We start from the raw sequence: 27,934 nt of genomic DNA on the forward strand, positions 1-27,934 counted from the left end.
ATCAACCTCTTTCATTTCATTCTGCTCATCTGAAGAACTATCGTCTGCAGTATCGTACTCGTTTTCGGAGACACTACCAGATTCACTTACATTTGGCAATTCCAGCTCAACTTTTTCCTCTGAATTGCAACAAATTGATGTGAAACGCGATCATTTTTTGCATTTGACATTTCGGAGAAACTAACGTCACGGCTTATAAGGAATTTGTGATCAGATTTCCTGTACAAACGATATGCCTTTGATTCATCGCTATATCCCACAAATATACATTCGTCCGATTTGGCATCCAGTTTCGTTCTCTTTTGCTTCGGTATGTGCACCATTGCAATGCACCCAAAAATACGTAACATTTTTAAATTTGGCTTGACGCCAGACCAAATTTCTTCAGGACTCATACTATTTCCTCTGCAAGGAACGCGATTTATCAAGTATGCAGCTGTGTTTGCAGCTTCAGCCCAAAAAATATTATCAAGACCGGAATCGAATAACATACACCTTACGCGCTTCATGATCGTTCTATTGATTCTCTCAGCCACCCCATTTTGCTCGGGCGTATATGGAGCTGTTTTTTGGTGTATAATTCCACATTTTTGAACAAATTTTAAAACTTGGTCATTGCAGTATTCAGTGCCATTATCCGTTCGCAGGATTTTAATGCTGCGACCGCACTGATTTTCAACTAAACATTTAAATTCTTTGAACGTCTGATTTTCTAATCATTGGCAATGCAAATACTTTTCTAGAGAAGTCATCGACAAATACCAACAAATACCTAGCACCGCTGAATGAGCTTGTGCTAATTGGACCTAACACATCTGAGTTGACTAAATCTAATAGATTATTTGCACGCATGCCACTCTCTCTGCTTATTGTTCGAGTTTGCTTGCCTTTCGCACACACAATGCACTTGCCATCATCTGGAGTACTGTAATAAACATCACCAGAATAATTTTTTACACTGTTTAAACCTTTATTGCAGATATGTCCAAATCTGCGATGCCAAAGTTGAAAATTATCAATCGCAGTCATTGCCTTAATAATAGGCTCTGGTTTACAATCCAAACGATATAAATTGTTTTCAACGTATGCTGTTGCAATTAATTTTCCAGCATCGTCATAAATTTTGCAATCGTCGCCTTGAAACACCACCTTTTTTCCTTTCATTGTCATTTCACGAACAGACAATAAATTTGCACAAAGGTTTGGCACATATTCAATATTTTTTATGGTTGTCATTTGTTCCTTGTTTGTTTTGTTCATGACAATGTTAACGTTACCTACGCTTTCTATTGGTATTCTTTCTTTGTTTGCCAAAATTACATCTTTGTTTTGTGAAGGTTTTTCATCCATTAATAATCGACGATCATTGGTCATATGCGAAGTGGCACCCGAATCAATGTACCATACATTTTGGGAATATGAATATAGACAACTTGCCATCAACGAATTTGAAGATGTTGTGGTCTTTTTCTGTTCAATACCTTCTGCCGCTTTTTTAGAGTTTTTTGTACAATTTCTCCTCAAATGCCCCTCTTGACCCCAGCCGTAACAACGAAAATGTCTCTTATTGAAATTTTTGTTGTTCTGCTTTGGTTTGGAATTTTTTGTGTATAGTCCATTATCAGCGTACTCGCTCTTGCTGTCGAACTTTGTATCTTGTAACAACAAACCTTTTATATTGTCGACCGTTAATTTGCTTTTGGAATTTTCCACTGCCATAACTAGCGCTTGATACTCGTTTGGCAAACCGGCAAGCATTAATGACGCAATAACCTCATCATCAATGTTCAAACCGGCACCCTTCACCTTTAGTGACGTCATTACCATTTCGTTGATATACTCCTGCATTGAAGGGAAATGTTCCAACTTCAGCTGTACTAGTTTTCGTAGCAAATGAACTTTGCGTGTAAGACCGCTGTCTTCATACGCCGACATGAGGGAGTCCCAGGCCTCTTTTGCACTTGTGGCACTTGCGATATGAACGAAATTACATGGCTCAACCACAAGCGTAATTTCCGCCAATGCTCGCTCATCGACACTTCGTTATTTTTCCTCTTTTACAGCATGTTGTGTTATGCTCCAGCAGCTCTTCAGCACCAGATACGATTTTGCGTGCCTTTTCCACACTTCAAAATTTTCACGTCCACGAAGCTTTTCGAAAGCCGCCATTTTCAATTTATTTCGAAGCAAATAAGCCCATAACCTGTTGAACAGAGTAAATTACGTACGCGTGGTTACAAAGTAGAATAGCGACCATTGTTTACTATATAGTTTGGCAGCTTAAGTAGAGGTTATGTTGCGAATAGAGTGGAAGGCAGTGGACTAGGCAGTCGAATGTCATATAATGAAGGAATGGTGTTCGGAGTTTTTTCAAAGTTAAAAAAAAAAACTGATAAAAGCTTTAATATAAAAAAACTATTGTTTTAATAACAACAAAAACGCCTTATATATTCCATATACATAAATTCGTGATGATTATCTCACTTTAAAATTTGAGTTAAATAATCTAAAGTTTGTTTTTGAAACTGAGTCGAGAACTGTGCGTGTGAATGTGCGAATTTTCACCGATCAGCTGTTAGTTGCGCTACTTGGTAAAATTTACAATGATAGCGACTGACTTTATTAATGTGTATATAAGAATAGATAATAAAGAAGAAATACAATGAATGATGCCAGATTGATATTATTTTACAATAGTAATATTAAAAAAATAACAATTTTTAATATTTGGTTAACCACCAACAATAGGCAGCGCAATATATAGCTTCTCAAACGCAATCGTCATCCTTACCTACCCGTTTCCAATCCTGTTTCTTTAGCAGCCGAGGCTATGGCAACCCCAAGTTCCATGGGTAGGGGAGGGATGTCCTAGAAGATTTAATGTGGTCATACTAAATTGTTCCCAAGATGGTCGGGCTAGTACCTTAATGGTGTGGAACGTACCGGATCTGTATCCGGCAAATGACCATGAAGATCGATAACACTCCTCAAAACCTTGGGAGAGGTGTTAAAAGACGCGAATCGACAACAATAAATCGAAGTCGGAGTTAATAATAATAATAAATTTCAACTCTGCCCGGAGATAGCATAAACTATTTTCCACACTTCACTTACATAGTAAAATGAAAAAATTGTATTCATAATCAGTACTTAAAAATCTCGAAGAACTGTAATGCAGCCGAATAACCACGTTGAGCGAACGTAGCGGAATAAATTTTTTCTCAGTAATTTGACGTAAAACTCAAACTGTGGAGGTCCAAAAATGTTCAACGCTGCGTTCAGAATGTCAGACTCAACCCTTGATCAACAGTTGTCTTCGCTAAAAGAGCCCAATAATTTACAAACGGAAGCTTAAAGCTGGAGTCATTGGTGCCGTATGTCGTATCGCTGTATCCGTATCCCTAACGTAATCAGCTGTTTATCGTTACGACGGTAAACCAAAATCCAATTGGTTGGCTACGATACGGTTCCGACCTTAGCGGCACCAATAATCGATTGCATTGATTCTCATAAGATTGGTCGAATCAGCTGTTATAAGGTTACCGATAAAGCACCAATGTCTCCAGCTTAACTTAGCGGCATGGCGCAACGATACAAGGTGGCAGCATGGGACAGCCAATTATTAATTTTTTTATTTGATTTGATACATCAACTTCCGTCGCAGTACGATTTTGGCATTGGTCCATCGAATTTACAAAAACAAAGTACATGAAATTTTTATTTATGTTTGTCGTTATGTCATGCAGCTTGTATCGTTCTGCCATGGCCGAAATATGTTTTGCGTTTCTACTTTTGCTGCGGTCAGTGCCAAATATTCCGCACATACAAACGAACGAAAAAAAAGTTAATTAGATTACACTGCTGCAACTTCATTAATTTTAACTTTTCTATAGATTTTAGGAGGCCCCTTTTTTATAGAAAAACAACAAGTTAATAATGGCATCGAAATCACTTTTAAAACTTCGAGGTAAGCTAACAAAAATTACCTGCAAGAGGTTCTAGTGCTGTGAAAAATTATATAACTGGGAATAAAAGATGGGAATCAAAGGAACGTATGGGTATTTAGCTGTATGTGCGCAATAATTGCTATTATACTACTAAGGAGTATATGTTCTTCAAGTGTTAAATGGGTTTGCATGTGACCATGAGTGGACCATGAGATTTATGTTAATGAACTTTGAAGTGACTGCATAAATGGAAAACTTAATAGTGTTGTGTAGTTATTACATGGATGGTGTGGTGTTCTAAGGAATAGAGTGCTTAAATGCGACAGTTATGGGAGCGAAACGATCAGTTGTATTATACAGATAATAGAACAGCTGGCAGGAGAAGACCAGAGCACGGTAATGATTGAATGGTCGTTATGGGCGAAGCAATGTTTCTGTAACAATAACATGCTAGGGTAATAGTCTAGAACAGGGGTCGACTGCTAATACGTGTCTAAAAATGTCGAAAGAGGAGCCAAAGGACGCGTATTGACCTCGATAATAATCCGAAGTCGAAAGGAAAATGTTGGTAATTCTATACGACAGCATGACACTGCTAATACGCGTCCAAAAATATCGAGAGAGGTTACAAACGACGCGCCTTGACATCAGTATTAATAATCCGAAACCGGAAAATAAAAATTTTAACTCGTTCAAAAGATATTAACGAAACACCGAAAAAAGACCTGCGGGTCCCTCCGAGACCGGTGGTGAAATCCTTGTATTTTTGCGCAGAACACCTTTCTGCGTTGGCGGCCTTTGGCCGCGCTTATATAAAGTAACCCTGGGCAACGCCATGCCAAGTCCGGGTGTGTGGTATAACCGTGGCTACCGCCACGGTGATGTCCTGCGTTCACAATTTTTTTTGTGGGTACAAATTACAACAACCACATGAAAATCGCCAACTTCAACTGCAAATATCTCCGGACAGAGATAAAATTTTTATTTTCCGGTTTCGGATTAATACGCGTCTTTTGACACCTCTTTCGATATTTTTGGACGCGTATTAGCAGTGTCATGCTGTCGTATAGAATTACCAAAATGTTTAACTGCTTCAAAAGATATTAACGAAAAATCACCCCGGGTCCTTCTGACACCGGGGGTGGGATCCATAGTATTTTTACGCAGAACACCCTTCTGCGTTGGCGGCCTTCCGCGTTTATAACAAATAACACTGGCCGCTCCACCAATGAGGTGGGATAAAAATTAAATTCGTGCAAAATCCCTTTGTACACAACATTTTTTTCAGTGAACAACAACATTACAATAACCACATGAAAATTGTTGCAAATATCTCCCGACAGAGATATATTTTTTTCCGCCTTCGGATTATTGTCGAGCTCAGTATGCATCTTTTGACACATCTTTCGATATTTTGGCCGCGTATTAGCAGTCGACCCCTGTTCTACACTTTCACCCATGATAGTAGCCTCTACAACAATGCTATCCACCGAACCACAACTCCAAGACAAATACACGACAGCCACCGATTGCTGCATCCCAAAGGCGTTAGACAGCAAAATGCTAAGATGAATAACATCCTCGTCGATGCGTTAGGCCCCCGATTGCTTTCCTCAAAATAAATAAATTTTTGTCAAATCGTTTAAGCTATCTTGGTCATCGAAAAAACCACAAACGGAAACAACTCAATCAAATTATTATAAATTGGCATAACATGGATTAACAGCCCTAGCTCGGTTTTAATTTGCTACACTATGTGGATGTCGTATCAGCTCTTCATTCAAATATTTCCATTCAAAGTTATGTAGTCAATGTAACCCAAAACCCACTTTGTTGTTGTTGTTGTTTTTGTTGTAGCGATAAGGTTGCTCCCCGAAGGCTTTGGGGAGTGTTATCGATATGGTCATTTGCCGGATATAGATCCGGTACGCTCCGGTAACACAACACCATTAAGGTGCTAGCCCGACCATCTCGGGAACGATTTATATGGCCACATTAAACCTTCAGGCCATCCCTCCCTCCCCACCCCCAAGGTCCATGAAAAAATTTTCTTCTTATTGAAAAACCTTATTTCTAAAATTTTCATGTTGCTGTCATATTATTCTAACAGATAGCATCTCTGCTGGTGTGCGCTTCAGCTCAGAATATGCGAAAACAAGAGGAAACCTACAATTAAATGCAGACTCACGTGTTATTTGCCAAGGATTTACCGGCAAACAAGGTACTTTCCACAGCCAACAAGCTTTGGAATACGGTACCAAACTGGTTGGAGGTATTTCCCCAAAAAAGGGTGGTACTACGCATCTTGGTTTGCCAGTATTTGCCACGGTAATTTATATTGATTTGTATTGATTCAAAATTGCAATAGTAGATAATGTAATGTGAATTAAAATTCAATAGGTAGCCGAAGCAAAAAAGGCAACTGATCCGCATGCAACTGTTATATATGTGCCGCCCCCGGGAGCGGCTGCTGCTATCCTTGAAGCATTAGAAGCAGAAATTCCTTTGATTGTTTGCATCACCGAAGGTGTGCCACAACATGATATGGTTCGCGTTAAGCACGCGCTCTTAAGGCAAAATAAATCGCGTCTAGTCGGGCCCAATTGTCCAGGAATCATCGCACCAGAAAGGGTAAGTAAATTGCCTACCATATTAAATATATAAACAACGTTTATGAATTTGTTAGTGATAATTTGTCATGCTTTTGTCGATAATCAACTGAAGAATGCAAACGCCAAAAAGTTCGAAGTTCATGTAGATAACAATTGATTTTTTAATTAGCTTTTGGAGGGCAAAATACATATTGCATAGAATTGCATTTGAAAGGGAGAAATTAATAAATTATTTTCAGTGTAAATCACACACACAATGATAGATTTACAAGCTGATATAAAACCGCATCAATTATTACTAGAAATTGGCGCACTTAAGATTAACCTGAATTGCTGCCTCAAATAGATTTTTACGCCGTCAATAAGCACCGGCGTCAATTTTTCTCATTTTCGCTTTGTTGCCATTGTCATTACATTGCGTTAAGAGAGCACATCAACACCTTATTACCCATAGCCAGTTAAAATTTTAGTAAATTTTGCACTTTTCATTACTGATTCAATTCGTGGAAAGTTAAATGGATATAGAGCATTCCATGGGAAATAGTAAATTTTAGCAGATTTTAGCATTTCTATAATTAGTAATATTCAATGCCTAGAAGGTTTAATATGGTCATATTAACTGTTCCCGAGATGGTCGGGCGGCTCTTGTTATCGGAACGTAGATGGATAGATAATTTATTGAGGATAGCACTGGGACCATCGGTCTATTGTGCCATCATCTCCTTCACAGCACCTCATTCAAGCCGACTTCCTTGATGAACCCTAGCAGTTCTCTTGGCTTGAGGGATTGAATGTAGGAATGCTTTAGCCATGGTGAGCCCATAAAGTTAGCCCTGCGTCTTGAGATTGTGTCACATTCCAGGAGGATATGGTCCGCCGTCTCCGCTGATCGATCACAAAATCGGCATGTGTTATCCGATAGTATGCCCAGTTTCTGCATGTGGCTGTTCAGTCTAGAATGTTCTGTAAGAATAGATGTTAGGATTGACTTATTTTGTATGTATGTATTTGTATTTGTATTTATTAGGCAATTCATCCCAGCACAACAATTTGACAAAAATTATTTTACAGTGCTAGTCGGTAAAAGGCATAAAATAGGAACAATCTAATCTTGAAACTTAAAGCTAATGACTATGGCTAAAAAAAGGTTACAACAAATAATATATTTAATAAATAGTAAATAGATAAATAAAGGAATGATAGAGTACATTTGCTTAGAAGGAATCAGTATTTTAATTGTCTAGGTTATTATAGAAACTTGTTAATTCTTTATTGAAGAGCACAGCATTGCTTATAAGCCTAAGTCTAGAAGGGAGCGAGTTCCAAAGACGTATGGAATTAATGAAGAACTGGCGATCAGATATTAGCATACGATGTCTGAAGTGGATAAGGAGAACAGATCTAGACGACTGGAGAAAATTTAGCCTCCGATACAGATAGTCAGGTTCCTTCATATATATTAATTTATGTAGCGTAGTGAGCGTTTTAAGTTTAATAAGGTTATCGAAAGAAATGTTTAGCAACCTGTAAGCATGTTGAGAGACGTGGTCAAGTCTTTTCAACCCATAGACGTATCTAGCAATGTTGTTATACACAACATTAAGTTTCCTCTTAATGTGTTGTATGTATGTATTTATTTGAAAATTTGTTCCTAGCACAACAATTTTGACATTATTTAACAGTGCTAGTCATGAATAGCATGAGCTATAAAAATTGAACACTTATAATAATAATAAATTAGATTAATCAAATTAAATTAAATATAACGGATAATAGTGAAATATTTATGTATGTAAATGTAAATCCTTAAACTAAAGAAAAGTAATTAATAAATATTAAAAGACAGCAGTAGTGATAATAACCTTTGGCTGGTTATAGATCGAATAATATTTAACAAATAAAGAAAGAAGACACAGAGAAAGGAAAAGGACTTAGAAATGAACATTTTAACAACAATTTGAGATCCAGTTAAAGAGTCGTTAAAAAATGATGTTAGGTCTTTTTTGAAGTGCAGAGCATTACTTAAGAGTCGAAGACTTGTAGGTAGGGAGTTCCAAAGACGTATTGCAGTAACAAAGAATTGGCGCTCAGAGTTTAGCGTGCGGTATCTAATGTGCTTAAGAAGAAGCACCGATCTTGATGATTGCAGAAAAATAAGCTTACGATATAGATAGTCAGGTTCCTTCGTGTGTCTCAATTTATGGAGGAAGGACAGTGTTTTGACTTTTAAAAGATTTTCGAAAGAAATGTTTAGCAACCTTTCAGTATGTTGTGATTCGTGTTCAAGTCTTTTCAACCCATAAACATATCTAGCAATGTTGTTGTAAACAACATTTAGTTTGTTCTTGCACAGATAGTCACAGTTTGAGTAAATCACACAACCATGGAGTAGCGTAGGTATTAAGTACGCTTTAGCCAGAAGTAGTCTTATGTGCAAAGGCGTGAAATACTGTTTTAACCATAGTGTACGAAGCATTCCATACACTTTTCCAACCGTTCTAAAAATATGGTCTTTCCATGTCAATGTTTTGTTAAAAATTACACCAAATTTTTCGCCGTATTTACGTATTCTATAACGGAATTGTCGGACACTGCATTCTCTAAATCATTAGTGCGAAACGACCTTCTATGAATAACAATACATTTTGACTTATTCGGGTTTATACATAAGCCATTCCTAGTAGCCCATGAAAATATTTGATTCAAATCGTGATTTAAGTTACTTATGCACAAGCTAGTTTGATCACGAGGACAACACGTAAACAACTGCGTTGATATGAACATTACAATACTTAAGGACATCGGGTAAGTCATTGATATACAGAACAAATAACAGAGGACCCAGGATAGGGCATTGAGAGACGCCTCTTAAGACATGTAGGAAGTCAGACTTATCACCATCTATACATACTGCTTGAGTCCTTTCGCCAATATATGATCTTATAAGGGCAACTGCATGACCAGAGAAGTTAAATAAGTTTTCCAGCTTCCTACAGAGCAGAGTGTGGTCTACAGAATCAAAAGCTTTAGAGTGGTCAAGAAGTGTTAAGAAGGCAATGTAACTTTCATCCACTCGCTCACGAATTTCTTCTGTCACAGATAATAGTACCGTTGTACAGCTCCGCTTTGACCTGAAACCGGACTGACTGTCTGACAGGAGCTTGTATTCATGTACATATGATACGATTTGCCCATGTAGAATACGTTCAACGACCTTAGAGAGGAAAGGGAGTATTGCTATTGGTCGATACTCATTATTTTGTTTACGGATTGGAATAACTTTTGCAGCTTTCCAGTATATTGGGAAGACAAATCGTTCCAATATACATCAGCTGTTAGGATTCTTAGGTTATCTTTCGCGAGGCCTATTATTGCCCTATAGCGATATGTGCTATAACCTCCTAACAGTAACTTGATTGTCTCAAACCTGACATATTGCGCCAGTGTTCTTCTCTCAGCGCACTGGCTTATGGCGAATACCAAAACCTTAGGGGGATGTCTTCATAGTTAATACAACATCTACAACAATACTAGTCTCCTTCCCAAGCATTTTTTTTATTTCTGCATATTAAGTAGCTGAAAAAAAAATAACGTTCATTTCTGGAAATATTCTAAGTTTATCCTGAAATATGTAAATTTCGAATAATATAAGCAAGCGATTGCAAATTCACATAATCAATAATTTTAGATAACCACTGCAGCTATTTTTCCATATACGATGTGAAAAAATTAAAATTTAAAAACTGAATTTCCGTACAACCATGCGTGTCCCGTACATACGAAATTTTTTTTTAATAATTGTTTTTTTTTTTTAATATAATAAACTTGATCCAATTTTTGCCAAACTGTATTAAATGGAATTGTTTTTTTTAGTGCAAAATTGGTATTATGCCTGGCCATATTCACAAGCGTGGTAAAATTGGTGTTGTCTCGCGATCCGGTACACTCACTTATGAAGCTGTCAATCAGACAACAGAAGTTGGCCTTGGACAAACTTTATGTGTTGGTATTGGTGGTGATCCGTTCAACGGTACTGATTTCATCGATTGTCTTGAAATATTTTTGAAGGATCCTGAAACTAAAGGTATCATATTAATTGGCGAAATTGGTGGTGTTGCTGAAGAAAAAGCTGCTGAATATTTAACTCAATATAACACTGTAATATATTCAATTTTTCTAATGCACTATGGAAATATAACACATATTCGTTTTTCGTTCAAGGGCATGAAAGCGAAACCAGTTGTATCGTTCATTGCTGGGTTATCTGCTCCACCTGGTCGACGTATGGGTCATGCTGGGGCCATCATTTCAGGTGGTAAGGGTGGTGCAGGTGACAAAATAAAAGCGCTCGAAAAGGCTGGTGTTATTGTTACCAGAAGTCCTGCACAAATGGGCAAGGAGCTGATTAAAGAAATGAAACGTTTGGAATTAGCCTAGAGTTTAATTAAAACCTAAACATCAGCAGCATACATAACAAGCAGGCAACCAACGAACATACATGCATATGTGTGTATAGACAGTATGTGCATGAAGGCAAATAAGTGCAAAGTTGAATATTAAATTTGAAAACCTTGGCAGAATTTGTAAATACATTAGTATAAAATATGCGGAATGTGCTATTAATATGTATTTAGATAAAATAAAGATGGTGTGATTGCCTAACTTCTCCAAATACGACTGCCAAGAGTGAAACATAAGATAGCATAAAAAGTTATCATAAACAAAATTGTCACAGTAAAAAGTAATTATACCATATTAAAAAAATAACGGAATAATACCACCAAAACATACTATTTTCGATTAGGTGCCTCTGGGCTTAAAAGATAAGTTATAAGCGCTGATTATTATTATATCTACATTAATTTCACTATGATTCATTTTCTTTTCGCAACTCGTAAAGAATATACAATGCACTTTACACACATAAATTAAGCACTCTTGCAAATATGTTTTGCCATTAAATATTTTAGTTTAGCTAATAAATAGTAAAAAAAAGAAAATTAAGCAGCAAGCGTTGCATAGAAGGTCCTAGTAGCGAAAATAAACCATATTTTACTAAGCTAAAAGTTTCGAATTGAGCCAATAAAAAAACATAGTCTGTTAACAGCACGTAAACAACAATACAATAATAAGGTGCAATTTACCTCTCGATGTAAATTAAAGTGAGTAACATAAATGTACATGCACTCAATGTGTATATTACTTATTAAAGTACATAATATGAAATCGAATGTTTTATTTAGTTTTGAATTTGTCGAAAATATTGCGTCGAAGTTCGTAATAGGATGCATAGAGTTGGGATTCTACCTGGTATTTACCATTTTTATGGGTACATACCCGGAATATTCCTTTTTTGTATCTTTTTTGGGTATTTATAGAGATGGGAAAGGGGTACATACCCAAATAGTAAACACCCGGTAAATTGGTTATATATGGTAAAAATGGGTAAAGACCCAAATATTTACCCAAAAGAAGGGTAAAAATAGTCTTTTGGAAAATATGGGAAACATACACACAATTTCAATCCAACAAGTACCCAATTTGTCCTATATTGGTGGGTAGTTATCCATTAAGCTATTTAAAAATCATTTGAATCGAGGCTGCTTGGAATCATATTCAGTATTTAAATTTATACGCCATTTGTAATTAAAAAAATTTTGTTTTGATTTTAAACAAACAACCCAGCAAACACTCGAAGTCAACAATTAGTCTGAACGGAGTCCAAACTTTGGATCGTTTGCACCCGTTATGAACTCATTTAGGAGCCTGAAGCGAATGCTATATGCTAATATTTTGCCTTTAAATAAGTCTTATACAGGTCTCCTTCCGATATCATATATGAGTCTTTTAATGACACTAATTCCGGGCTTTTAGGAAGAATTTTTGACAAAAAAAGCGAAAAACATAGGTAGAAAATTGTTGTGATAAAACTCCCATGAGGATAAGATAGAAATGAAATAAGTATTAGCTGAATTAATTATTTAAAATAAAAAAATGTAAGGCGCGATAACCTCCGAAGAGATCTAAGGCCGAGCTTCTCTTCCAATTTGCGTCGTGCTCCTCTTGATTTTTCCCTACAAATTGGCCGGACGGGACCTACATGTTTTATGCCGACTCCGAACGGCATCTGCAAGGCAGATGAGTTTTCACTGAGAGCTTTTCATGGCAGAAATACAATCGGAGCGCTTGCCAGACACTGCCGAGGGGCGACCCCGCTTAGAAAAATTTTCTTCTAATTGAAAAATCTTATTTCTAAAATTTTGATGTTGCTTTGCCCGGGAGTTGAACCCAGGGCATACGGTGTGATAGGCGGAGCACGCTACCATCACACCACGGTGGCCGAATTAATTATTTATTTAGAATAAATTGCCGCAGAAAATTTTCTAAGTTTTTATTCCGGGGCTGCCTAGTTTACTGAATTTAATATCTTTCCTTTGTTCATAATTTCATCAAAGGCTCTAGGATGATAGCATTTTTGAAGCTGATATTTTTCGGACCCATATTGAACTCCAGAACTGTAAGAGAATGTTTATAGAGTACGCAAACAAAGCTACCCTTCAAACATGCTCACGGCGCTCATAATTTAAGAATTCGAAACGAGTCCAAAATAAGTGGGCAATTTTAGGAATCAGACAAGCGTCGAAACGCGTAGGACGGTAAAAGAAAATTTAATTTTTGCCTTTTATTTAACGGCCTAAAAGCTTCTAACCTAGCATGCAAAAATTATCATTTATCAACTATTAAAAAGTTCATATTTACAATTTGTGTCTGTACTCTTTCAATTTCCTGCATCTTCCGAAATTTGTAACTTTTTTTGAAGTTAAATATACATATATATATTAATTTATTTATTCATAACACATTTAAATATACCTACACAAAGCATTGCTGCATACACACCCCCATCTATACTTATTGGCTTTTTTTGCGGGTGCGAGCAGCAGTGGACAAATTTGCTTGAAAAAAAAGAACAGATGAACAAAAAGAACAACTTGTTCGTTCATTACCCTACAAGACGGAGGTAACCAGTTCACCCACACATTCAAAGCGTTTTTCGCTCTCCACTAACACATCGACGTTTCATGCTGTCATCGAAATGACAGTTCATTAATTATTCCGGAAAAATTGAAACGCAAAAAAAATATAAATTGTTTACAACGAAAAATATCTTGTGCTTTTAGTTGTGACATTCATTCGGACTTTAATCGTGGAGTAAAGTGGATCGTCCCGCGTTTTTCTTTAAGTGTTGCGTGTTAGTGACTGACAAGTTTTGTGTGTGACAAATATATTTAGAACTGTTCTCAAGTTGAATTTATTGTGTACGATACATATATTAAATTGGTGAGTATTTTGGTTGTGTGACAAAAAATATATAGTATACTTTTGGATAAATTAATAAAAAAAAAAAAAAGAAAGAAGCAATTTATTACAGTGCCCAAAGAAAAAAAGGCAAAGGTGTCTTACAAGGCACCTAGAAATCTTAGACACTATGGCGTCGCCGACCCGACGGTTGGTGACGTCCACGGATGCAAAGGATGTACCTAGTGCAACCGTAGCTAACAAAAAACCTAAAATAGAAAAAAATGAAAATGTAACTGGTTTCTTTGAGCTTAGTAGTGAGGGTTTGGTGAAATATAAAGGTGAGGATTCCATGTGCAAGGCAATGTCCAAAATCAATGAAAAATCGAGTGTTGCATCCATCAAAGCAAATGAAAATTCTAATGTTAATTTTAACATGGCTCAAGCCATGGATATAGAATTGAAATTTGGGGATGATGAAAGCAAAAAAGGCGCCAAAAACGCCAAAAATGGCGGGAAAGAAGAAAGCAACAATAGTAGTGTGACATTAGGCAATGCTAGTGGTAGTGTAGAAATGGAAGGAAATGAAACAGACACAGCTAAGGGCACGAACCCAAACATAAGTACAGTTACAACCACAAATATAGGTAATGCACAGAACAGTGCAAGACAAAAATATGAGGACAGAGCATTAATACAATACCCTCAAAATTTCCAAGGTGAAATTTTTGTGCTAGTAGACTCTTCGTCACATGCCACATTGAAAAATGAAAAAATGACAAATGGTCTCACACTATTCAGTCAAATAAGAGACTTGCGTATAAAAGACATTGACCACATCCAAGCCATTGGAAGAACGTTATATAAAATTATCTTCAAAAGTACATATCATGCTAATAACTTTGTTATAGACCAACGTGTCATCCAAAGAGACTTGAAACCATTCATTCCAAGAACTGCCTTGGAAATATACGGAATTGTAAAAGGAGTCCCACTCTGCTTCTCAGATGATGATGTTGCCAAAGAAGCAATCACGACTATACCTATAGTGTCGGTGAAACGCTTTACACGAAAAGACCCCAACACTGACAAGTATATTGCGACTATGACTTTAAAAATTGGTTTTTCAGGAAATAACATTCCTACCCACATTATATACAACTACACAAAGCTAAATGTTGAGTTTTTCATCCCTCCCCTCAGACAATGTGAAAATTGTGGCAGAATTGGTCACACAAAGATGTCGTGTAAAACGAAGACACGTTGCTTAACATGTGGTAAAGCTGAATGTCAAAATCCAAAATGTGTATCTAACACCTGCATTCTATGCAACAATCAGGGCCACTCTGCCAGAGATAGGAATATATGCCCACAGTGGGAAAAAGAAGCAAAGATTGCCCGCGTCAGGGCTGTCAAGAAGCTAACAAGAAAGGAGGCACTGGATTTGTACTACCCTCGTGGTGGTAACAGATTTGAAATTCTTGAAGTTGAGGAAACAGACTTCCCTGCGTTGGAAAATGAATATTCAAATATTGTTGATAAAGACACTGAAATAAATAGAAATTTCACCAAAAAACAATATAGCCATGTGGCCAAAAAGGGCAATGAAAGATACAAAACCCCACCTCCCAGAGAATCTCCTCCCAAAATAGTTAGACAAAAAAATCCAATTAATCCTGTATTCAACTCTCCTGAATACCAAAAAGGATTAGTATCCCAATTTGAAAAGTTCATAAATCAATTAATTAAAATCTCCCAAAAAATATCTCTAGAACATAACAATTCCAACGCTCTTGAAGAAATTCAAGGCCTCAAAGGCCAATTTGAAGCAATAATTGCTCAAAAAGATACCCTCCATATTCAACAATCAAATCCCTTCAAAAATCATGAAAATAATGCAATATAATTGTCAATCATTAAAAGCTAATATAAACACAATAGAATTTTACCTAAACAAATACAATTTTGACTTCGCTTGCTTAAGCGAAGTATTTTTATCCAGAAACACATCTCATAGAAAAATACTCAATTATAATTTATGTAAAAAACATAGGAATGATGGCTATGGTGGCGTAGCCATAGCTGTCAAAAGAGAAATCAAATTCCGCAAAATTAATTTCAATAGTGAATATGATGTTTTAATTATACAAACAAAAAACTTAAGTCCAAACATAATAATTTGCAGCGTATACTTCCCTCCAAATATAAATACCAGTAACTTCACTGGTGAAATTTCCAGAATTTTAAATTTTTTAGAACGATACAACAATGTTTTTTTAATTGGTGATTTTAATGCAAGATCCACTGCTTGGGGTGACACATGTGAGTCAAATAAGGGAAAGCACTTAAATCATCTCATACCACAATCCAACTTTACCAATATAAATGATGGCACCTACACATTTAAAAGTGACATCCGTACAAACAACGGATCAGTACTCGACCTATGTTTCGTCAATAACAATTTCATATACAAATTTTCTGTAGATCAAACCAGAATTGGAGGAAGCCATCACTTTCCTATTACAATAGAAACTAACAACGTTAGTACATACATCACTAAATTCATTTCCAAAAAAAAACTTATCAAGTCACTAAGTGAACTCGAATGCGACTCGTCTCTAGGTGTTTTTGAAGAAAAAATCAAAGATGAAATCAAAGATGCTACATATGTTGTTAAGAATAACAGAATCCCCAAATCTTGGTGGAATGAGGAAATAAACAAGTCATACAGACTTCTTATTGTGGCATTCAAGAAGGCCAAACTCATCCCCAATCCCGAAAATTTTGAAAATTTAATTACAACCAAAAAACAATGGAAAAAAGATGTGAAAAGGGCAAAAAAAAACAATTTCAATAATAAAATTGAAGAATTAGATCTGAGTAAAGGCAAAGGTGCGTGGAAATTTGTAAAGGCCCTTAGAGGTGACTTCAGTCAAAATATCTCTCAAACATGGTGTGATAACTACAATCAAGATTTCTTGAATATGTTAAATGACCAAGTACCAAGTAACTCTGTAAGACTTGCAATAAACACCGAAGTGGAACCAAACCTTGACTTAGCTTTCACATTTGAAGAAATCCAACTAGTTTTGGCCAATAAAAAAAAGGACTCTGCTGCGGGTATTGACGGCATCTCATACAATATGATCAAAGCGTTACCAGAGCTGACACTAAACAATTTAAAAACAATACTAAATGACCTTTTCTTATCAAATCAAATTCCTGACCATTGGAGAGCAATTAAAGTAGTTCCGATTCCAAAAAAAGATGCTGATCTCAGTCAATATCAAAATTTCAGACCGATTTCCTTAATACCTGTACTCTTAAAAATTATTAATTCATGTATAAAAAACAGATTATACAACTTTCTAGAAACCAACAATTGCCTTCCCAAAAATTCCTTTGCTTACAGGAAAAACAAATCATGCTCTGTATGTCTAAATTACATCCTACACAATATCAGTGTATCAAAAAATGATAAAAAACATGTAATTCTCTGCTCCACCGACATATCCAACGCATACAACTGCGTCAACATAAGCGCTCTTAAAGATATGCTTTCTGAACTACAAATTGATCAGCTATACATTGAATGGATAACAAACTTCCTAGCCCTCAGAACTCTTAACATAGGCAAGGAGGTCATTAATATTTACAATGGAATTCCCCAAGGTAGCTGTCTATCTCCCATACTGTTCAACATTTATACATCCAAACTTCATGATACTACTAATACCAACACTCAAATATATCAATTCGCAGACGATTTTTTCTTTGTTGCTTCTGGTGAAACCATAAATGCCGCCAAGATAAATCTACAATATACCCTAAACCGGTTTGCAGACAAGTGCTCTGAACTGAACCTAAGCTTCAATTCAAGTAAAAAAAAAATTATGCACCTAAATAGAGGCCCGATAAAAGATATTCAAATTAGTGTTCACAACCAAACACTACCACAAGTTCAAAACTTAAAAATATTGGGAAGAATCATAAACAGTTCCCTCACAATCAAAGATCATTACGAGTCTGTAATTAAAAAAACAGACAACAACATTAACTTTTTCAAATATCTCACCAATATTAAATCAGGGCTACATCCACAAAAAGCTTTAAATATTTATAAAACGTTAATTAGATCAAAAATAGAATACTGTGGTACCACGGCATCCAATAGCCCTAACTCAAGTACCAAGAAAATAATTACTTTGCAAAATAAATTTCTAAGAAGGTGTTTAGGAGTCACCCCTTCCACACCCATTCCCTTGCTTTATGCAATTGCAAATGAACTTCCTGCCTCTGAACGTGCAACGTGGCTGACAGCTAAAGAGTTGGTAAAAATTTTTGCATATGATGATCCTATCAAGGATTCCATTTGCAATAATGCTAGTCTCAATTCTAGCTACTCCAAAACCTACAATCATTTCTCTGCGATTCTTGACAGCCTTGACGTGGTGAATCCCCATGTACTGTGTCCTATTTCTGACCTGGTGGTACTAGATAAATTGTTTTCTGGAAAGAAAGCAAATATGACAAGTGAAAGTGTTCAGGCCAATTTCTCAAGCATTCTAAACGACTACAAAGCCAATCTTTTTCACATAATGTTCACCGATACATCTCTTTCACACAACACGACTGGATGTGGCATATATAACTATTCCTCGAATCTAGAACATAGCTTTAATTTTAATTTTAAATCCTCATCTATTTTTGGCGAATTGATGGCTATACAAGAAGCCATCAACATAGCCATAAATAACAAATGTGATAAACTGGTGATATTTACGGACAGTTTGGGTTCGTGCCAAGCACTCCTAAACCCAAAAGCAACCAATAGCATTGTATATAATATTCATCAAGACATCATGAATTATAGTTTTAGACAGATCCACATTGTCTGGATACCTAGCCATAAAGGTATCCCAGGCAACGAAAAAGCTGATGAAATAGCCAAAAAAGCAACGATTAATAGTCCGAATTAAAATTTTAAACTTACAATTGACGAAGCTCTCAAGCTAATAAAAACTAATATTCATGATGACTGGTATGAAGAATTTTTAAATTATGCGAGTGATAAACTCAACTTATTCGCAACAACATACCCCATTAGAAAAAACAAAACTTGGTTCAAAAACATAGATATACCTACTACAGAAATTAAAACAATAAATAGAATCCTCACCGGTCATACCTATGACAAGCAATACTTACAAAAAATAAAGGCAATCAACTCGACACGGTGTAGCTGTGGTCAAACAGACAGCTACTATCACCAAACCTTCCTATGCAGAAACCTAAATGATATAAGATCTGAATTCAATTTATTTAACAACAACTTCAGTTTTGAAGATATTTTTAGTGGTAACAACACAACCAAAATTACTCAACTTGCCTCATTTTTAAAAAAGGCACAAGTTAAATTCTAAAATCTGTGATCAAAAATTACAAGAGCAATATACACTTTTGTATACTTTTCTCATTTTTAATTATATTATTGTAATATAAAACTTCAAGATACCAATATCGATAATTATATGTATATGTACATACAAAACTTTCATTTAAACGAACATGCCAAAATGGGCATTCATACGTATCCACTGATCTCATTCGCGATACAGTATAAATTCAAAGCACTTAAAAGTCAACATATGTGCTTTCGCTTTAAGACAAAAACCAAATCAATAAAACAGATATAAAAAATGCAACCCTACTTAGTACATGAAAGCTATCGTTCAACATACAATCTTTGTAATTTCGTTACAAAGGCAAAGCAATCATTGTAAAGATTCATCCTGGCAAAACTAAACCAACCTCTACAAAGAAAACAACAAACGGAAAACAGGAACAATCTGAAGACAACAACAAGCTGAAGAAAAAACAATCTGATATATAACCTGGCGTTATGGACTAACGTCCGTGCCATTCAACCAAACCCCAAAAAAAAAAAAATAGTTGTGACATGTGACGGAAATTAAAAATTTTGTTGCAGAGAACACCTTTTTGCGTTGGCGACCTTCGCCCAAAATAACATTAAGTTAATTTGAGTTGTGACATGTGACGGAAATTAAGAATATTGCTGCAGAGACCATCTTTTTGCGTTGGCGGCCTTCGCCCAAAATAATATTAAGGGTAAAGTTTTACAAGACGGTACACCACCTAATTTAAAAATATCAAATAATAATAAAAACGGAGCTCGAAGCGCGCCTTTTGATTCCACGTTTGATAATTTTTGATAAAAATTGGGTGGTGCACCGTCTTTTAAATCGTTACCATATTAAGTTGTATAGAATCGACGGGATGGCCTACAAGGTTTTATGTCAACTAAATCGCTCCCGATATGGTCGGGCTAGTACCTTAATGGTTCCCGGAACGTACCTGATCTGCATCCGGCAAAGGACCACCAAAGTCCATAACGGGGAGTGTCCTTATCACTACAACAACAACAACATTATTTACTTTCTGATTTTCATTCATACGTATGTGCATTTTTAAATAATAAAAAAAATGTTATATTATTCTAATAGATAGCATCTCCGCCGGGTTGCGATTCAGCTCAGAATATGCCAAAATCAAAGGAAATCTACAAAAACAAGGTACTTTACAAGCAACATGCTTTGGAATACGGTACCAAACTGGTTGGATGTATTTCCCTAAAAAAGGCTGGAACTACGCATCTTGGTTTGCCAGTATTTGCTTCGGTAATTTATATTGATTTGTAGTGATTAAAAATTGCAATAGTAGATAATGTAATGTGAATTAAAATTGAATAGGTAGCCGGAGCAAAAAAGGCAACTGATCGGCCTGCAACTGTTATTTATGTGGTGCCACCGGGAGCTGCTGCTGCTATCCTAGAAGCATTAGAAGCAGAAATGTCTTTGATTTTTTGCATCACCAAAGTTGTGCCATAACATGATAGGGTTCGCGTTAAGCACGCTCTCTTAAGGCAAAAAAAATCGCGTCTAGTCAGGCCCGATTGTCCAGGAATCATCGCACCAGAAAGGGTAAGTAAATTGGCTACCATATTAAATATATAAGCAACATGTATGAATTTTTTAGTGATAATTTGTCATGCTTTTGTTGATAATCAACTGAAGAATGCAAATACGACAGAGTTCGAAGTTCATGTGAAAACCAATTAATTTTTTTAATTAGCATTTGGAGAGAAAAATACATATGTATGTATGCATAGAACTGCATAGAAGGGGAGGAAAAATGAATTATTATCAGTAGATTTGCAAGATTTTTGTCATTTCCCCTGCATCGCAGTTGTCATTACATTGCGTTAAGAGAGGACATCAACACCTTACTACCCACAGCCAGTTAAAATTATTGTAAATTTTGCTCTTTTCATCACTGTTTCAAAACGTGGAAAGTTATATATCGAGCATTCCATGGAGAATGGTGCATTTTAGCAGACTTTCGCATTGCCGGCATTATTAATATTCAATCCCTAGAAGGTTTAATGTAGTCATATCAATAGTTCCCGAGATGGTGGGGCTAGTACCACAATGGTGCCTGTTACCCGAACGTAGATAGATAGATCATTTATTGAGGATTGCACAGTGACTTGCACATCTCCTTCACAGCACCTCATCCTAGCCGACTTCCTTGATGAACCCCAGCAGTGTTCTTTGCTTGAGGGATTAAATGTGGGAATGCTCTGGCCATGGTGAGCCCATAAACTTAGCCCTACGTCTTGAAATTGCGCCGCAATCTAGAAGGATATGGTCCACCGTCTGCTGATCCATCACAAAATCGGTATGTGTTGTTCGATACTATACCCAGCTTTTGCATGTGACTGTTCAGTCTACAGTGTCTTGTAAGAATAGCCGTTGGGGTTCTTAGGTTATCTTTTTGAGAGGCCTATTAATGCCCTATATCGAGTTGTCCTGTAACCCCCTAACAGTAACTTAGATTGACTCAGGCCTGGCATATTGCGCCAGTGTTCTTCCCTATTTCCCTTTCTTCTACTAATAGATGCCCCTGTGGGCCAACTGGCAGGAACGGCTCGGGATCGATGGGTCATGCAGTTGCTGCCTCTCTTACCGTGTTGTCCGCCTGTTGTTGTTGTAGTAGCAGTGCTTCGCCCCATCCAATAGGTGCGACCGATCACAAATTGTCATCAATGTCCTCTAACGGGAGTCCAAAGAAACTTTCTGTTTCAACAGGGGTGGGCCATAATGAGAGGAGTGTTAGAGGCGTTGGTTGCACAATACAGTTAAAGAGATGGTTGGTGACATGTGGGGACACATTACAAGCAGGACAATGTTTTGTATGTCGGGGTTGATTGTGGATAGGTAAGAGTTTAACCTATTACGTTATCCAGCTCGAAGTTGGGCTAGAGTGACTACTCTCGTTTCCCTAGGGAGAGTGCGTTCCTCCTCTGCTAGTTTTGTTCTTTGAGTACAGGAATCACCGGCATAGAGGTCCGACGCCTGTTTGTGGAGTTCACTGAAGACATGCTTGTGTTTTTTAGCTTCAAACGGCTGTGTTCTCAGGTGCCGTATTTCCTCATAATGTAATGAGGCCGTGAACAACAAGAGCCACAAAAGATTTATAAAAGTTACGAGGACGCTGGATTTTGGAATCTAGCCCAGAGCAACCTGTCCGATGCAACCATCCCTTGCACGTGAAACACTGACAAGAGTATTTATTTTTTTAATTTAATTTATTTATTATTACGGCTGTTTAGGCCCAAAACTTAAACTACTAAGTACAATTCATTGTTATAATCACTTATTTCTATTGAATATGCTGTTGGAATGCCATGTGATTCCGATCAGCATATTTACTAGCGTGACAGAGGGACGAGTCTGGGAGCCACTCATTAAAGGAAGGTTGGAAAGGACGCGTTTCCAATCCTCCAGTGCTCCCAGCTTAAGGCAACAAAATTTGGAACTTATATTTTTCAATTATATGTGTATTTTAAGCTTTCGAAATGTATTAGTCTTCGATCAATGAAGCTAAACATGTCTTTGGATGTTGGAAATTGAAAATAAGTGTATCCAATCACCCCTCAACCTTGTTTAGTAAAACGCTGTCGGAATGCATGAAGATTCCGATTAGCACAGCTCAACATATAATGGGAGGTTGAAAAGGACGTGTTTCCAATCCCCCTTGCTCCAACTTTTATTTGGCCTTGTTTTCGTTAATTTTGTTACACATTATATAATTTTATTGTTATATTTATGCTGTCGGAATGCGAATGATTCCGATCAGCAACAGTAAATACCAGCTGGAAATACCGAATTCCAGCGAAATTAGTTGTTGGAACTGTCTGGAGTTACAGGTGGCGAGCGATTTTCTTTTCCTTAGGGCCGGATGCATTGTATTTTGCTGCTACCATTATTACCATTCCCTTTTCGCGCTCCAGTATCGGTATATCATGTAAAAAAATAAAAGAAAAAAAAAACTATCTTATTGGAAGGGTTTTACAATGCTCCAATAAACTTTTTTTAAAAGTATTGAAGTTATTACTACTTTTTATGTGATTAGGAAGTTCATTGAAATATTTCAGGCCCTTATATATATGACCGTCCTAAAAAGATTCTTTTCCGGCAAACGCAGCAAACCCATTTCTCAGTACTGGGGTCAGGAGAAGGACCCGGATTGGGGTCGATACCTTCCCGGAAGAGGAGAGTATGGCGCAGAACCGCTGCAAGGATCTGCTGGGGGGTTGACAATTTGTGGGAGAGACGCAACAAATTAAACATGGAGTCCGCCTGCTCATTGCCCTCCACTCCCCTGTGGCCTAGGACCCAGGCCAACAGTACTACGTTGTGTGCTCCTAATTGATTCAGCTTTTCTACGCACTGAAGGACAAGTGCTGATTTTATTTCGAACGCCGCAAGTGCCTTTAGTGGAACCTGACTGCCTGACTGAGTATGGCAATTGTTTCTTTGGGGTATCAGCGCTGAAGGTTCAGCTAAGCGCACTAACTTATGGCGAATACTTCCGCTCGAAAATGCTCGGATGTGCTTTTAGAGTTACTGATATTTTGGTTCTGGGTCCGAAAACTCTGGCTCCAATCCCCTCTGGCGTCCTCGAGCCATCTATGTACCTTCCGATCTTGAGCCTAGTAATACATTGCACCCGCCTATACCTATACAGCCGTACCAAGAGACGGAGCAGCCCATTACATATTGGCACAACCGGAGCACTGCTGGACATCCATCCTATATGAAAGCTATGCATTCAAAAGTGTTTGTACCAGTGGCTGGTGCACACCGAACTGGACCAATGTATGCTATATTGAGGCCTTCACAAATACCAAGCTATGTTTATGTAAATAATGTTACTGCTAATGTCAATTTGCACGGTTGAGCACATACAGTACCTACGTTTATATAAGGTGGAACACCACACTACCTACATGGCGATGTAGCCACCGATCAGGTTGTTGTAAGAGATTAATTAAAATATGTTATTCATAAACACTGATTCTTATATTTTTATTATCATTAAACTGTAGACTAGACTCATGACGGGTATTCTTACTGGATACTGCCTTCTGGCGTCACATGCCTTTAAATTAGGCTTGGTCAGTGATAGCAGATGTAGGAAGTGCGAGTTGGAGGAGGAAACGATCGATTTCATTCTGTGCTCGTGCCCTGCGCTTGCCGGGCTAAGACTCCAGCTGACAGATGTCAGATCTAGAAGCAGCAAGTGGCTTAAGTTCTAGGAAGCCGCTAACCCGCTGGAGCCATGAGAAGCGTGGGTGCACTTTGGGTGTCCCAAGACAAGTTCCGTACCTGCTCCGAATAATTTGATAGATAGATAGATTAGATAGGGATCTGTTCTAGGTCCAACTCTTTGGAATGCGGTGTATGGCGAGGTGCTACAAAACCACCTTCCCGGAGGCACGGAAATTGTCGGCTATGCAGATGATATTGTCGTAGTAGCAGTGGCCAAGAAACTTGATCTGCTCCAAGCATTATGTAATGACGCCATGGGAAGAATAGAGGAATGGTTGACGAACACGGGGCTGGAGATGGCTAGCAATAAGACAGAAGTGGTTCTGATGAGCTCAAAGCGGACTGTGGATGAGTTGGTCCTAACCATAGGAGATTTTCAAATAAATTCAAAGCCCTCCTTGAAATATCTAGGAGTAATCATTGACTCAAAACTAACTTTTAGGGAGCACTTCAGGGCGGTGGGGGAAAAAGTTTCTAGAGTTAGTGGAACCCTAACGCGAATAATGCCCAACATCGGCGGCCCAAGCGAAGCTACCCGTCAGCGATTATCCAACGTAACCAACTCTATAATATTATATGCAGCACCAGTATGGCACAGATCTAAAATGGTCCACCAAAAAGATATACTAGCAGCCTACCGCTATACGGTACCGCTATACGAATAGCATGTGCTGTTCCGACGACGCGATCCATGTTTTATCCAGGAAAATCCCAGTAGATCTACTCTCAGGTGAAATGGCCGATCTGTATGGCATTGGATTCAGCCGACCATCTGAAGATGCTAAGAAAACCGTAAGGTCACGAACAATAGTTAGGTGGCAAGAACGGCGGGAAGATTCGAGAAAAGAGCGCTGAACCTTCATGCTAGTCCGGAATATAGCGGAATGGTACGAGCGAAAACACGGCAAACTAAATTACCATCTCACACAGATATTGAGCGGGCACGGTGGCTTGAAGGAATATCTACATAAGCGTGGGATAGAGGAGGATCCTTTCTGTCCAAGCTGTCCGTCCGAATTGGAAGGCGCAGAACATGTAATATTTCACTGCCCTCGTTTTCACGGCGAAAGACTGTCTGTAAACAGAGTTTTTGGAGAGGAACCTTCCATTAGGAATTTAGTTCCACGAATTTGCGGACAAATAGATTGTTGGATTGCTGTGAGCAAGATGGCCTTTATAGTAATGACGAAATTGATGATGCATGCCGAAGGGGAGCGTAGAGAAATGCGCATACGAAGTAGTGGCGACTAAATCGCCTTTGAAGTTACTTTACCAGGTCCTGATTCTAGTTATCTGAAATTTCTCTTGTGCCTTTGGAAAAGAGCTATGTGTGGAGCCCTATTTATGGAACACTTTTCGGCTTATATTAAAAACTTTTAATCTATTCTTACTGATATGAGTTTCTTTTTCATTCTAGGTAATTTGATTTTGACGATGTGAGGATAGAAATATCCCAAATATTCCAGCTGTGGCTGTAAGAACATACATTTGCTCAAATTAGAAGAAAACTGCACGGTTGAGCACATCCAGTATCTACGTTTATACAAGGAGGAACACCACACTATTTTCACGGAGATGTAGCCACCGATCACGTTGTTGTAAGAGCTTATTTTAAATATGTTATTCATAAACACTGATTCTAATATTTTGTTTTGGTTTTTACTTTAGAGTCAACCTGTTATATAAGCGATGTCAGCTATGCCTGTAACTTAAGCGCCTTCAGATGTAATAGTTACCGCGGACGCGGTCACAGGAGTAGTTCACTACGTGGGGATTACACTAATCAAGGACTTTCAATATCGGAAGGATTTCCAGCACTATAACACACCAACAATATGTGCAATCACCCGAATAAATTGTACAACAAACGTTAACACCACATCATCAGCCAGCAACAACAACAACAAACGCAACAAGTTGAAACTTCTAAACAATTAATGACTAGTGAACCACCAACATATCCGCACTATGCGCAAACATCAACACCAACAGGTGTCGCCTACTTTGCAACACGGTGAAGATGGCCAAGGCCATTCTGATTCTAATACTGATAAAGGCGAACCATTGGCAAATTTAAAAACTCAAACAGACCACGAAAAATGTTGATGATGGTATTAATTCTAGTACGGATAGTAAAGAATTTAAACCTAGGAAAAAAGCTAAACTTGATAAAAACTTAACCGAAGATGACAATGTTTCTAATTCTAATACTAAGGAAGATGAACCTTTGATAAATATGAAGCTTAAAACAGAGTTATCAAAAAATGACGATGATGATAATGATGTTGATGCAAAGTCCAATGTTGAAAATGATGAAAATTATGAAACAGAATCTGAAAATAGTATGAGTGTGGATTATAACCTGAAGCAAAACTGTCATATCCTGTACGGCCAGAATTAGATGTTAAGAAAAGAGCCTACATAAAGAGGCTCAGTATATTTATGGAAAATTTATCATGAGACAATGCCCAATGTATGTATTTCAATTAAATTCAGAACATTGTTGGAAAAAGCATCTAAACTTTATGCATCGTGTAGAGAAACCAGAACATTTACAATTTAAATATAACGAACGTGGTGCAAAATGTAAATTTTGTGTTATTCAAGCAGCTACACCAAGCTTCAACAAATTATTGGACCATGAGATTTCTCATATGCCTAAAGTCATTATTTAAAATGTAAATTATGCGATTGGAAGACGAAAATACATTCAAGTATGAATTTTTATTTACGTGTACAACACGCTGAAACAATTGATGTAACAACGAAAAGTTTAGAATTGAATGTTTGTCCATATTGTAATCACAATGGTATTTACGCAAACACTTAATACATCTTTTCTATGTTTAGAATGTGGTGAATAATTTAGAACAAATACAAGTTTACGTGTACACCACAAGATTTGAACGGAAATATCTTGAGTGTATGGTTACACCTATGTGGCATCTACAAGATATTTATAATTACTAGTATGGAATGAATCCGGATATGGAAGAAAACGGAGGTGACGAATCACCATGCTTCTTTGGATTCTGGTGATACTCCTGACATGCTTCCTAATTTCCCTACGTCTGATGTTACTATACCTACCAAACTAATATGACTGCAAACTGATGAGCAAAACTACCAGCGCAGGAAAAATAAGAACTTCAAAACAAGGTTTCGGAAAGGGCACGACTATGAATAGACGTTAATGTATTTATATAGTTTATAAATATAAAAATTCACATATGTAAAGTTCGCTAGAGTAATAAGGCAATAATTTAAATTCTAAAAAAACATTGTATATATGAATAATTTATAATTAAATATTATCTGAACATAAAGGGCGCGTTTCATTCATAGAAAAAGCGATTTGACAGAAGGTAACCGATACGGG

At 37.2% G+C, this 27,934-nt stretch overlaps 2 protein-coding genes across 2 annotated transcripts; both read left to right on the top strand.

The window, feature by feature from the left end:
- Positions 1-3,745: 3,745 nt before the first annotated feature.
- LOC137252656 (succinate--CoA ligase [ADP/GDP-forming] subunit alpha, mitochondrial) lies at positions 3,746-11,790 on the top strand. Its single transcript, XM_067788691.1, has 5 exons — positions 3,746-3,967; positions 6,058-6,275; positions 6,348-6,578; positions 10,433-10,717; positions 10,781-11,790. Exons 1-5 carry the CDS (start codon positions 3,937-3,939, stop codon positions 10,994-10,996), a joined length of 981 nt encoding a protein of 326 aa, XP_067644792.1. The 5' UTR covers positions 3,746-3,936; the 3' UTR covers positions 10,997-11,790.
- A 1,796-nt stretch (positions 11,791-13,586) lies between these two features.
- LOC137252655 (uncharacterized) lies at positions 13,587-27,881 on the top strand. Its single transcript, XM_067788690.1, has 5 exons — positions 13,587-19,990; positions 20,386-20,559; positions 20,632-20,862; positions 25,973-26,153; positions 26,224-27,881. The coding sequence occupies exon 1, from the start codon at positions 14,049-14,051 to the stop codon at positions 15,762-15,764; it is 1,716 nt and encodes a 571-aa protein (XP_067644791.1). The 5' UTR covers positions 13,587-14,048; the 3' UTR covers positions 15,765-19,990; positions 20,386-20,559; positions 20,632-20,862; positions 25,973-26,153; positions 26,224-27,881.
- The last annotated feature ends 53 nt before the right edge of the window (positions 27,882-27,934 follow it).

This window comes from Eurosta solidaginis, chromosome 5 (genome assembly GCF_040869045.1).
Source record: "Eurosta solidaginis isolate ZX-2024a chromosome 5, ASM4086904v1, whole genome shotgun sequence".
Taxonomy (NCBI): domain Eukaryota; kingdom Metazoa; phylum Arthropoda; class Insecta; order Diptera; family Tephritidae; genus Eurosta; species Eurosta solidaginis.